This window comes from Carassius auratus, unplaced genomic scaffold (genome assembly GCF_003368295.1).
Source record: "Carassius auratus strain Wakin unplaced genomic scaffold, ASM336829v1 scaf_tig00214021, whole genome shotgun sequence".
NCBI classification, from domain to species: domain Eukaryota; kingdom Metazoa; phylum Chordata; class Actinopteri; order Cypriniformes; family Cyprinidae; genus Carassius; species Carassius auratus.
The window spans coordinates 355,968-370,943 of NW_020527496.1; the positions used below are offsets into that span (position 1 = coordinate 355,968).

Consider the following 14,976-nt stretch of genomic DNA (forward strand, 5'->3'; position numbering starts at 1 on the left):
CATTTTGTAAATGAATCTATTAGCAGAGCTACTACAAGGGATGTTTAGTGCTGGAAATCCATTTATTCTTTGCTTAAACTTCTGCGTCATTGGAAATAAGGAGAGCAGCGCGCCTAGCGTTTTCCACAAGTTTTCGGTCACGAAATCATGCAAAAGTTTTTTTTTTTCTTTTGAAGGAGAATTTTTTTTTTTTTTTTTTGCTGGACTCGGTCGAGACCAACTAGAAGACTTGGCGAGTCCAATGGCCAAGTCCGAGACAAGTCCGAGTGCAAATATAACAAGTCCGAGACAAGTCCGAGACGACAGAAAAATGTCTCGAGTCCGGACTCGAGTCCAAGACCGGACTCGAGTACTACAGCCCTAATTATTAACTACGGCTTTTGCCAAAAAAAAAAAAAAAAAAAAAAACTCTTAATTTAAAAAAAATATATATATATAAAAAAAAAATAATAATAAAGTGCTTCCATAATGCTGTTTAGTTTTTACTTAGTTGTTGCTACTTTACTTTTTAGACTTCTGAAATAACCTCTGTTATCATTGGCTAACCTTTTGTGCTTGCATAATTCATGCCGACATTTATCAAGATAGCAAAGTTGCTAAATACCAAATTCGTTTTTATATGCAGGAGCATGTCTTAGGGGCGAAGCAATAAATTGTACAATTTAGTTTGCCCCTTCTTTCTTCAGTTGAACACAAAAGAAGAATTTCGAAGAATGTGGTAGTTGACTGTAGCCATTGACTTCAATAGTATTTTTTCCCCACACTAAAAGTCTGTTTTAATACCAAAATTCTTCAAAATATCTTAATATGTGTTCAACAGCTGAAAGAAACTCATACAGGCTTGGAATGACATAAGGATGAGTAAATGATGACAATTTAAATTTAAAATCTGTTTAATGTAATTGAGGGCAGTATTTATTTGAAAATATTTTGTACTACCAACATTCTTACATTTTTCTCCTTTAAATGGTCTGTAGCCTTCTAGTTAGAGCCAAACTGCAGGTTTCATCAGGTTTTGAACGCTTGAAGGACGTAATACGCTCATAAATATTCCAAAACCTATGTTTTATATTTTCCTACACTGAGCGAGGGCTCAATATAGCACTGGAGGAATGGCAGATAGGGCACTGGACGGCAGCAAAGCCTAATGGATTTCTGGCTTGGTCACCCTCACAGACCACACACACACACACTGCCAAAAAACAAACAGACTGCAGGGAAGTGATTTTTTTCTAGACGTAACATGTCTTGAGCCTTATCGATCGCCATTTCCACTCTGTCCGGCGCAGAGGAGGATCGGAGGAACCGTCAGGAATGTGAAAGAGAGAGAATCCCCCAGCAGACAGAACGCTCCGCTGGGCTCCGGGCCGAGGGGCGTCTCGCACTTACACCGCGGATCGGACAGATAGATTGTGTTCTGAGTTCAGCCTCAAGAATTGGCAATGCTTAATCTCTCAAATGAACTGATTGCTTGGCAGTTCTGGTCTATCTGCTAGCAGGATTAAGACTGGCAGTTCAATTCAGGGGTCTTATTCTACATCAGACCAGGATACACGGCACTGAATCCTGAATTTACTCTCTTTGTCTGACTCCGTATACTCTTAAAAATAAAGGTGCTTCACGATGCCATAGAAGAACCTTTTTGTCTAAATGGTTCCATAAAGAACCTTAAACATCTGAAGAACCTTTCTGAATCACAAAAGGTTCATTGTGGTAAAATGAGCTTCTACAGATTATAAAAAGGTGAGCAAGAGATGGTTCTTTAAAGAACCTTTGACTGATTGGTTCTTTGTGGAACCAAAAATGGTTCTTCTATGGCATCGCTTGAAGAACCTCTTGAAGCACCTTTATTTTTAAGAGTGTACATGAATGGGAACTATAGTGATGAAAAAAACATGCATGATACAGCATTAAACTGAAAGATCAAGTGAAAATATATAAACATTTTAAAGGTGTAAATTACAGAAATAAACTGTAAACAATTTAAAAAAAAATACTCAAATGAATATGGATATATTTCTTATTCATTCAAATTTACAGCACTTTGTAATAAAGTTTTCAAAATACGAAACGTGTTTCCAAATTTAGATTGGATTTGAAATGCCAGATTTTCAATGTGGATGCATCTTTCCATATGGCTCTTTTTCTTCCGGCCAGTCTTTGTGATCGTGATTGCTGGGCTGAGAACAAATACAGTCCCAGCTGGTTTGAGCTCTATGAAACGCTCAGATCACATTTGGAGCGGTTTGCCGCTATTAATCAGGTTTGAATTATCAGACACATGCAGCAGGTGCCAATGAGATTTGAAGAGAGATTTATCATTCGCATGAGATGAAAAAAAAATGTTCAAAAACAAATCATAATGCAAACAGATGCACTATGGCTTATTCCTCATAAATCTGAATGCTGAGTAATTCAGATGGATATATGCACAAATACGTTATCCTAGCATATTTTATGAATACAGTTTTACAGTTAAAGTTAAAACATAATTTTGTTTATACTCACATTACCTTAAATTGCCTTTTCAACATATGCTTTACATAGAGATCAGAGTTTTTTTTTTATCATGATGCTATTGCTATATTGAGAATATTACATACTGTGTTCAGATATTTTTGCTTTAAAACAATTATATAAAATTAGATTGTAACATGTAAAGCATATTCTTTAAGAGCCGCTAAGGCAACAGATGGTAGTAAATACACAAGACACACTTAACCGATTTGCTTTTTCATAGGGAATAAGATTATGTGGTCTACTGGGATCTTAATGTCTGGTCTGTATTAGGAAAGCGAATGGAAATGGAATAATCTGATGATCTGAATTGAAAGCCTTCCATTAAAGGAATAATGATGGATCAGATAGTGCTGTTATCGTCACATGCAGTCCAATCACACTTATGGATCTCCAGAAAAACTCAAAGAAATGGGCTGAACTGAGGATAATTAGCACACCACATTAAAACTAAACAACTGGTGTGACAGAGAACTGCAAATTTACATAATGGCATAAAACTGCAAATCTGAGGTATCAGTGACACTTTCTGAGACGTGCTACTGATATATACTGTATATTACAACATTCTGGACTTATTCAAATTATCTCAAACATTTACCTGATATATTTAAGCTGTTTAGCTCAAAATGCAATAAATAAATAACAATTAAAAACTTTTATTAATAATATTTAAAATGTTTTGATTTATGTCAAACTGTCATTTATCATCACTGTGTTTTACTTACACTATCTAAAAGTGGATTTTACCTAAATTTAGCATTTTATTCACTCTCAGAAAAGGTGCAAAGCTGTCTATGGTGTGGTATCCTAAGGCGCGACAGCTAAAAGGTACATTTTTTTTAATCTTATTTATCCCCAAATGTACTAATATTAGTAAAGGTACATATAGTATAATAATAAAGGTACTAATTAGTACTTTAAAGGTCCCGTTCTTCGTGATCCCATGTTTCAAACTTTAGTTAGTGTGTAATGTTGTTGTATAAATAATATCTGTAAAATTATAAAGCTCAAAGTTCAATACCAAGCGAGATATTTTATTTAACAGAATTGCCTACAAAAAAACGACCCGTTTGGACTACACCCCTCTAGTTCCTGCAGTAATGACGTCACTAAAACAGTTTTTTGACTAACCTCCGCCCACATGAATTCACAAAAAAGGGGGCGTGATCTTAAGAGGCTCTTCTCTTCCGAAGAGCAGTGTTTGTGTTTGCCGCAATGTTGTCGAAACGCTGTTATTTTCATCTCGGAGTCCAATCACCTTTGTTTGGCCTTCCCAGGGACGCTGTACTGCGAGATCAATGTTACAATTAATGTTTAACTCGGTTCCCGAGAATTATAATCCACATGTACAACTATGTGCAGCACAGCTTGCTGAGGACAACTTCCTCAATCTCAATCAGTTTAGATTATTCTTGAAAGATGGAGCAGTTCCCTCTTTGTCTGGAGAAGGTGTTGTTTATGGATCACAGTGGTAAGTGTATTTTATTATTTAAGTTGGTGCGTTTAACAGTTTCTGTAACTTATCACAGAAAGGGCAATGCTGTTTAGCTTTGTTAACTAGATGTTAGTGCTGTGCAAAAAATCGAATGCGTCAGTAAAAACGGTCCTGTGATTATAAGTACATCTCCAGCACATGCTCCTGTCCACTTGCTTCTCAAAACTAGTCGAATTTCATTTCCAGGAGGGCAGCCTGCACTCAGCTGGTGTCGAATAACAACGCAGGAACCGCTGGCACAATCAGAACTCGTTACGTATTTCTGAAGGAGGGAGTTTATAGAACAAGGAAGTCATCATCCCGTTTTTATGACAGTGAAAACAGTGGTATACAGATAGGTGAATTGTGTGAAAAATACTGTATTTTTTTTTACGCGAAACATGAACACATGTTATATTGCACATTGTACACAATCAAAGCTTCAAAAAAGCACGCTAAAAATGGGACCTTTAAAAGTACATTATAGTATTTGGATTTTGTAATGTGTAATTTACAGTGTTCAAACCAAAATGTACTGAATTAATCTTAACTTAACTGCATGAATTCCTGACTGGCAGCATCTGGTGCTTTTCAAATGTGGTGATGCACAGATGTCACCTGTCAATAAATGTGTATTCACATATATTTTTTATATCATAGTTTCTGTCTGCAATGCTGCTGAAAGTGGCTTCCCACTTCTCACTAAACGTGCTTCCTGCATCATCTTAGACCAATGCCCACTGATTTACACAAGAAGGCATTTGTCTTTGCCCTCCTCCTTTTTTAAAAGTATTAAAAAAGCGACTCAAAATCTAAAGCCTGCCTCCTTCACTCTCTCATCACTTTATTAGTTCCCCATCACTCTTTTGCATCCTTCATGAAGCATTCAATCAGCACTTCTTGCAACACCAAATTGTGGGAAATGAAGATACGCAAGACAGTGTTTTTGGGGGTCTTTTCTTCTGATTTGCCCGCAGGCTGATTGGCGTAAGGTGAGTCTGGCTGCCTTTTGTTCTTCTGCTGAATCTGAGCTCAATTATGTTCTTCTCTACAACATACAAAGGCTGCTGGCTTTTCACAGGCATCTCTAATGGAGAACTACTGCTGTGGGTTAATGATGCCTGCATTACAGACTTATGTGAGGAATAGTGAGAGGTTTTCATCTGCTGTAGTAACTCGACCCATGCTGGCGAATGCATAGTTAGGGACTCTATTGTTTTTCCTTGTAACGTGTTGTGAAGAGACTCCAAGTGTATAGCTTATTAGAGCTCAAACAATGTAGACGTGTAGCTTGTGGCACATCAAAGAACATAACCAGAGAGAAAACTGTACGAGCACAGTGTGTAGCTTAAAAGGCTACAGTAAAAACAGGAAATTAAATACGGCATAGCCTAATAGAGCTCTTTAAGTCTTCAACTAGTGTAGACGTAGTTACTGTGCCATTCAGTTCTGCTAATAAGCGCACACATGCTATATACTTCACGACACATTCAGAAACAATCAGAAACTCTTTGCTGATTAGTACTTTGCTGCAGTACTCTGAGTGCTAATTAGGTGGTGGCTTATTCAGATCGCCTGAACCCGACTAGTTCTTCCCGTCACGTATGCAAGGCTCATTAGCAGGCTCTTCTGAATTTCCTGCAACAGAAGTCTGCTTCCCTAAACCTTCAGGCACAGCACGTGAGCTCAGACTGCACTAAGTGTTGGGAGTAAATTATGACAGAGCCCTGATAAAAAGGCAAGCGTTTTGGATGCTGGGTGTGATGAAGTCTGTTTAGCATGGCTGCAGTGGTCCACCATCTACACCAGCACTAAAACATCACTAACCAGCCTGGAGCAGGTGTAGGTTCAAGGTTAAGCAGGTAAGCCCAGTATCACGATTTTCTATACACTAAGTGAATTGTGGCTCACCTAAATGTGGACCAATACATAACAGAGTGAAAGGTAATTCAGTTGCTTTAGTCCATGTGCCACTAAAACAGGCCATCCAGAAGAGACAAAACAAAAGCAAAACAGAACAGAACAGAACAAACAACACAAAATAGATGCAAAACATAACAGAACAAAGAAAAAAAAATCACAGCAAACAAAAAAAAACAAAACAGAACAGAACCTAAAGCCAAACAGAACAAACGAAAGCAAAGCAAAGAAAACTAAATAAAAAAAATTTCAAAAAATTAAATAAATCAATCAAATCAAATCAAAAATAATTTTGCGGGGAACACAATCAAATAATGCAAATACAACTTTGGGCCACGCATTAATGTGGTATTTATAACCTCACTTCTGGATAAAACTTGTGTATAATCATCGTTATCCTAGAAAATTTTATAATATGCTTTATCAGTTTTTATCAGAATAATAATATGCTTTTTTTCCAAGTGCTTGGGAGACTGAAAGTGTAGGTGATATAAGAACATTCATAGCAATTCTTAACCAACGACTGAAAGAAAAAGCACATGAGGCACGGTATCAGTTATATATATGTACAATACAAATCTTTGTTTGCACAAGAGAGCTACATTGAGTCTGCATATTACATCCAACCAATACAATCATTGCTCCTTTTAAGATGTTCAAGTCATAATTTAGCTATAGAAACAGGCAGTGGCAAATATTTCTGAGAGAAGATGAGAAGCTTTTCTTGTATGATTGCTCTTTGTATGTGGATAGTTTCTTGTCGGTGATGTCTGTATTGATGTAACAAGTATTTCAGAGTATGCATGGAGATTGTCACTGTATATATATCATGGATTGAAGAAAAGACTATCTGCCATGTCGTTGTGATCTTGTGGCACTATGGGCCGAGATGCCATACATTTTCTGATGGTGACATCTCTCCATTACAGTGATAGATAATTGTTTAAAAAAAAAAGGATGTTATGTAAGTGCCACCTAGCTCCAGTTCCAATTGAAATGTTGCCGCCCTTTGACCCAGAGCCAATTTTTGTCACCTATGCATATCCAGATCACTGAGCCCATGCGAGTTATTAAGTTATGAAGTCATGTCAAACAAACAGAGTGGATGACTCACGGCGAGCTGCATTTACTAGTGCACAGAACAGCGGATCTCTCCTCCTACAGCCAGTGTAATATCATAACTCAAGAGCGGTGTACAAAAGACAACTAAACCGTGTCTTGTTGAGGGGTGGCTGGGCTGACTGCACCTCCTCCTCGCTAACGGAGCAGAGCGGGAAGAAGAAAAAAAACGAAGTGTGCGAACAAGCTAAGCAAGTCTGTTTAACACCTGATTTGTTTTATGGAAGCAGAGGCGAACTTGTCATAAGTACTCTAAGACATGCATTTATGTTGAGACTGTGTCACAGTCATTAGCCAAAATCATGCGTTGAGCAGAGTTCAATGAACTAATGAATGATTCAGTGCGCAGAACAGCTCGCACACTCAAACTCATGAATAACTGTGCAAATGACTGGAGGAAAATGACACCGCGTTGATTGCGCATGATTGTGCGGCGCTTTCATTGCGTCTGCTAGCGCTTTCCATCCGAGCAATTTACTTGCACATCTACATACATAAATCACACTGATGCAAGTCGTGTTTTATGCTCGGCGAATACTTCATTCTGAGCACTTCAGTATGATAAAAAGGTAAATTAGGACGCGCTAGCCGTAGAGGTCGAAGGCGGTCACTGAAGAATAATTGCGGGGAGCGATGAAAGTGCTGTCGCTCAAGTCTCACCTGGTCCCACGGACAGATGATCCCCCCGAAGAACATGAAGAGGTAACCCATGGCAACCAGACAGCCCCAGACGAGCAGGGAGAAGAGGCGGAGGAGCTTTTTGAAGACCGACTCAATGCAGACGAGGATGAAGATGGCCAGAAAAATGGCCAGAGTTGTGGGCACAGTCATGATGAAGGCCATGTGCTCCTCCATGATCTGTGGAAACACAATGACAGTTCACGGCTCATTCACTGATGCATTCACTAGCTGATAAAGAACAGATGAGGCACATTTAGAGATGGATTTAACACAAAAGAGAACTGAAAGATAGATTCTTCGATGATTTTCTCTGACCTTAACCTTATACTTTGAACTAGAGTGCAGTCCATTATGTCCAAACTTGGCCATTAGCATAATGTGCTCTGCCATAGTGTATTTTGTGGGACAGTAGTGTTTTCACTGTTGAATTATTAATATGGACAATTAACATTTGAAACACTTTGCACTCAAACTGTTATATGATATTGTTGTTATATGGGGTTGGCATTCATAAAATGTAATCGGATCGATTAATGTATATTAAAGTCAACATAAAACGACATTTGCAACCAATTCGCTTCGATTATGTGGCAAATTTGAGTGAAACAGGATATGCAATGAAAAATGTGAAATGTGGGATGTATTTATTTAATAAAAAAATACAGTAAAAACAATAACACTGTGAAACATTATTAAAATATTAAATAACTGTTTTGAATTCGAATAAATTAAAAAATATATATTAATTTGACATCCTGTGATATCAAAGCTGTATTTTCAGCATCATTTCTCCAGTCTCCAGTGTCACATGATCCTTCAGAAATCATACTTAAGTGCCGATTTACTGCTCAAGAAAGATTTATTTTCATTATAATCAACTTTTGACTGATTTAATGCATCCTTGCCATATAATATCATTTCTTTCCAAGAATCTTGACCACTTTATGGTGCTCCTGTGTTGTTCTGGAGACTTGAACATCTACAATAGTCTGTACTTAATGTAAACTGCATGGAAAGGAGTGATCAGTACATTCTCACGTTACGAGGTAATACTGACTTGGAATAAAACGCTGAGTAAATGATTTATTTCTGGTAGGACTATCCCTTTAAAAAAAGGTACATATGGTCAATTTAATTCCACTTGAACAAGGCAAACCGTGAGCTTTCATAAAGTCTATTTCTTCCTGTAGCTCTCATCACCATTGAGTAATTCTCTGTTTGACTGTGAGTGTGAGGGTCTCACTCAGTCCAGACCTACAGTCACACACACACACACTGTTCCTCTGCTGCAGACGGAGACAGACATAGACAGAGCCGCGGCAGGAGGGTACAGTCAGAGGAGAGAATTTTAATAACTACATTATAGCTACATTACCTATGCAGATTTATTGGAGATGACTCATGACATACGCCATGGAGGGTTTATTATGGTTTGAATTGAGCAAAGATGACTTCATTCTCTAGCCATCATTAAAGCTATTCAGCTAATAACAATACTAATAATAATAAAACCACGTAATTCAATTCAGGCAGTAATTATTTATTGAGGTGTGTGTGGCTTGTAGATGTGGGTTCTGTGGTGTTGCACCATCGGTATGGGATGACTGTGTGTGTGTGTATGGTGGATGATGAGAGAGCACTGAGCTGGCAAACTCACAGTAATATAATGCCAGTCCCACAGTATGACTCACCAGCCATTAGAGGAGACACCCCAGGGAGTACTACAGATTCAAGGGAACTCTGGCACGCAGATCGATTCTCAATGAACTCTTGGGGAACGCACCCTTTCTGTTTCCATTAGCCACAGACAGACAAAGAAGGGCCCACGCCTGCTTCACTTTTTCATGCGCTGAAATAACTCAACATCGATTGTAACTTGATATTGAAAATGAAAGTAAATAAAAGTCATGTTTCACTGTGAAAAAGTTGCTGTCACAAAGCTAGGGAGTTCGGAGTATTTGCTCAGGGACTGATAGATGACGTTCTGGGTGACTGTTACAGGCTCATTGTGTATGTTTGTAGGCCTAAACAGAGAAGCAAGTTCACATTTTAGCTCTTCCGAATCCATTGTCATGAAGCCAATTGGTTTTTTGAATGGGATTTTGAATGGGATTTTGAATGGGGGCCGGCTTAGTTTGTTTGTACTATATCTTACATTTCTACTTACTGTACATTCGTTTCAAGTTGTGTTGTGAACAAAACATGTAAGAATCATAAACTCTGGTTGGCCACAAAGCTTACTTTCTTCAAAAATAAATAGTAAATAAAGTAAATAAGGAAAAATTTGACTGGGTTTTTGTTGTGGGAACCAAGGTGATGTCAACAAACATATTTTTATTATGCAAAAATCACGTTTAAACTGCATATGAAAACTACATACCACACATTCATTCATTTATTTTTGTCACTTTTACTTTTCAAATGTCTTTTCTGTAGATGTTATTTTGGTTTGCCTTGAACAGATCCAGATTTTAAATCTAAAAATCTAAATAAGATAATATATTTTTCATCCGTGTACATTTTTCAAGAATTACAACAGAATTCTGATAAGACTGAACATATTTACCCATAGTACATTTTTGGGGAAGTATGATGAATGATTCTTCAGATGAAGGCAAATATTTTTCAACAAATAATCCATCTCTGTGAGTTCACATAATGCCAGTGTACGAAGCAGACACACCAAAGCTGATGCTTCATAAACAACAACCAACGCAATAGTTACCGACAGGTGTGTGTGAGAAAAATACTAATATTTTGAACCATCTACTGGGGTTTTATGAGTTATCATTGTGTTCACTTTGTGTTGTTTTTAAGTGTCAGCTTTGGAGGTCCAAAACACTTGCATTATATGGATTCACATGAGGATTCACATGCATTCACTTTCTCATGAGGATGAGTAAATGATGAGAGAATTTTCATTTTTGTGTCCTTTGACAAGCAGACAACAGTGTCATTGAAGAGTGTGCAGGAGATTTAAGATGTGATGTGCAAAGAACAAGAAAAATCAAGGTAAGTATCACTTGCGAACAGAATTGTTGTACATAATTACCCATCAAGCTGTAATTTTGTCAAATTATGACAAAATGTGAAAGCATTCATCATCAGAACAAAAGAGTCTGGTGTTTTATTCCCAAAATCTTTTTAAAATTTCACATCCTCCATAATCATTTCGATCACAGAAAATAGAAAATATAATCTGAGATGTGGTGAAAGGATTTTTCAAAAACAAAAACAAAATCAACAACACAGACAGGATAATGTCAGGCTACAAAATACTTCATTATATTTGAATTATTTGTTATGTTCTAAAAGAATCCAGGACCTGTTTATATATATATATATATATATATATATATATTATAAATCTATGTTCATTTCTTGTTTAGCATCTTTGTCTACTTAACATCAACTGGACACTCCCCAAAAAAAAAAAAAAAAAAAAAAAACAAGCGAATGTACAAAAGCTGTCACTGGGACAGTACATTTTCAAAAGGAACACTTTTGTATCTTATTTACAGCTAAAGGGTGCATTTTAGTACCTTGAAGGAACAATTCATGACCAGCATCATTCATGTCCATAGCTTAAATGGTGCAAGTTATGAGCCAAGGGTTATATATATGTGTGGCGAGTGGGGCGGGGCCGAGAGGCGTGGGAACGAGGAGTGAGGCCAGGTGTAGTGATTGGAGATGAGCTACACCTGCGCCCCACCGCCAGTTTCGAGTCCCACGTAGGAGATGGAAGGATATAAAACTGGAGCGACGACCATGAAGGACGAGAGAGGACCAGGCCTGGGACATTATTTTATGTGTTTGGTTTTTATTTGAGCGCGTCAGTCGCCGTGAGGGGCTGACGCGCTGTTTTGTTTATTTTTGATTATTAAAGTGTTTTTGATTGTGCGCCGGTTCCCGCCTCCTTCTTCCCGATGAGTATGGAGAAAATATTATTACAAATAGGAAGTTTGTATCGTTACACTAATCATCGGGAAGAAGGAGGCGGGAACCGGCACACAATCAAAAACACTTTAATATTCAAAATAAATACAAAACGGCGCACCAGCCCCTCACGGCCGACTGGTGCGCATAAATAAAAACCAAAACATAAAACAATGTCCCAGGCCTGGTCCTCTCTCGTCCTTCACGGTCGTCGCTCCAGTTTTATATCCTTCCATCTCCTACGTGGGACTCGATACCGGCGGTGGGGCGCAGGTGCAGCTCATCTCCAATCACTACACCTGGCCTCACTCCTCGTTCCCACGTCTCTCGGCCCCGCCCCACTCGCCACAATATGCAATAATAATGCTTGCCTTATAGCAAACACCACTAACAATGTGCATGCATCTGACATTATGACATTATAATCAAATGTCTACATCAAAGTACAGATTCACTGCTTACATGGTTAGCCATAAAATCCCCATTTTAGACCCATTCCCATCAGCCCTTCTCCTTCCTGTTCTTCTACTCTCATCACTCTTTCATCTGTCACAGCATGAATCAGACTTGGCTCCTATCAGTCTCTTTTCTTCACCCTATCAAGGGCCAGAGCTCCAACAGTCGGCTGATTGTGCATTTGAGCCTATTTAAATCCCTTTGACTCCACTTTGGCAGAGAGACGGTCACACTGAGGTGCTTTGTTACAGCACAGGCACTTCCTGTTCATTTGTCTGCATGAGCGTTTCAGTTTAATCTGAGTTTGAGTGTGTTTACTGTGCTTTACTTGCTGATGGGGCAAAAATGTAAAGCATGCCACTCATCGGCAGCAGAAGGCAAATTACACCTTAAACACATACTCAGGTATTTTACAATAAATAAATAAATCAAGGGAAAAGAAAAGGAAATTGATTCTTGTATTGCATATATAATTCCACTGCTGTGCACCTTTAATTTTAGGAACGGTATGGAGTCATGCATTTTTTTATACTCTTATTATTTTTCCAAAGTACTGAGACTGATCTATTACAGCTTGCTCATCAGTTCTGTATCCATATTTACACTCAGCTTTAAAATAAAAGAAAGATACATTGGCAACAAAAGATTTGGATAAACTTGCCACCTTTTAAGGAATGTGACTCTCAAATTTACTCTCCTTTAGGCCATCTAAGTGTAGATGAGTTTGTTTCTTCATCTGAACAGATTTGGAGACATTTAGCATTACATCACTTGTGTTTGTTCTTTGTATATTTATGTCCTGATTCAGACAAGATGGCGTCCAAACACACAGCTTTTCACTTCACAAGACAGTTCTGACGGCACCCATTCACTGCAGAAGATCTATTGGTGAGCAAGTGATTTAATGTTACATTTCTCAGAATCTGTTGCGATCAAGAAACAAACACATCTATATCTTGGATGGCCTGAGGGTGAGGAAAATTTGACAAATGTAAATTTTTGGATGAACCTTCATGAAGGCTGCTTTATTATCCTCTGTTAAAGAAATCAATCACCTGACATTCCCTTTTTTTGTGCATCTATTATTTTATATGTATGTAAAAAATGCTTGCAAAAATTAATTCTTAAGTAGTTTGGCAAAATTATTATTTCTTAGAAAAAAACATATTTTAACAAAACTGCTTCACTGTTAATATTTGAAAAACGTTTGTCCACCAAATCGAAGTCATGTGACCAACTATGTCATGTGGTCCAGAAAACAACAAAAAATGAGACCATAGACAGGACTCTTACAGACCTGTCAAGGTCAATAATCCTCTACAAACATCAGACAATTGGGCCTTTTTATACCATGACTAGTTTAGATTTTAAAAAGTCATGGTACAAACCCCAAAACTGTATTCAAAATATATTTAAAAATACGATTTTGAATGCATGCATTAAAGGTGTAAGAGCTTGATGCATTCAATTCAAACATTCCTTCACAATGGTATAAAAGTGAACATGAAATCAACACTTTCTGGTCGTCGTGCACCAAGGAACCAGCACATCGTTCAAAATGAATGTAGGACCTATAACCCTCACTTAAAACATCAATGTAAAACATCATTTGTTGCAGATGCCACTTGGTATGATATTCTGTTCCTAATATAATGACATTGATACATTTTTAAATGTGGCTTAAGTGTCCTAATCCTTTTTTGGAGACGTCAGAAATCACTGTTTCGTGTAATAAGCTCTTAATCGGGGCTCTTCGGTGCTCCTGCACAGGGTGGCTGTGATATATATCAGCCTTTTAAAATCTATTTGGTTTGTTAAAAGTGTGCGTTAGCCGATAATGCAAGTACAAACGACATGCTCATCTTCTTACATTGCATTTCTAATTAACTCAGCCAAGCAGAGGCCAACACATTTTTACAGGAGCTGTGAAGTGTGTCAATGACTGAATTCAATCAATGGCACTAGAAGCGAATCTTAATGATCACATGAGCTGGTAAGATCAGCTCAGTGTGACGCCGTCATCTCCATAACTCATCTAATTGATCGAGCCTCATGTTCGCTTCATCCCACTCCACGTTATCATATTTCTTGACATCAGATTTTAACATGTTACCCCAGCGTTATCTCACCCAAATCCTCTTTGACTCGCTATACAACTAAACATGAGCTGTAACCGAATGGGAGGTTTTTTCTTTATGTACCGACTAAATAAATTTTTTGATCAGGAATGCGTTTATGAGCTTGTTTGTGTTTGCTGTTGTAATTGAAGCCTCGAAGCATCGATGCGGATCTGTGGATCTTGTCCAGATAGTCTGTTCCAAGATTTGGCTCTCAGTGTAATTTGAAGAGGTTAGAATGGGAAGGAGTGCAGCCATTAGAAATTAAATCACGCTAGTAAGAGGCTTATCATCAGCATGGGAGAAAAATGTGTCTTTTTTTGCCGCATCCATCATTGATTAAGATGGTATCGAGTGCGTCACACAGCACTTAAATCATTGCGTGATGAGTTATAATTCATTTTAGTTAAGAAATTGCCAATTAGAGGATGCTTTTTAAGTGAACAACTGAATCAAACTATATAGTTCCTACATCAAAAGCACATTTCTAGTAGCGTGGCTTATTAAGGGGAGTGGCTTGTTTTCTTAATTATCAGACTGGCAAAATAAATAAATAAATGACTGGGAATACCTTAGTAAAGGTATAGCTACACTTCTAGCACCACTTACATTTGCATGTCACCATATGTACATATGGGCTACTTTAGGTAAAAACGACAAATAACGCAAAATAATGACCGTGCATCTATTTCTCCATTCTTAATGCTTAAAGTAGCTTAAACTGATGTATTCGTATTATTTTGTTTGATTTGG

At 37.8% G+C, this 14,976-nt stretch overlaps 1 protein-coding gene across 2 annotated transcripts in view; it reads right to left on the reverse strand.

Moving 5' to 3' along the window:
• The window catches only part of LOC113090787 (adenylate cyclase type 2-like), a 76,869-nt gene that overhangs the window by 58,687 nt on the left and 3,206 nt on the right, over positions 1 to 14,976 (reverse strand). For both annotated transcript variants that reach the window (XR_003287256.1, XM_026256381.1), the window contains exon 2: positions 7,694 to 7,891. Coding sequence is in view for 1 of the 2 variants with exons in the window: in XM_026256381.1 (XP_026112166.1) it covers positions 7,694 to 7,891 (198 nt within the window). In the remaining variant the exon portion in view is untranslated. The remainder of the gene's footprint in view (positions 1 to 7,693; positions 7,892 to 14,976) is intronic.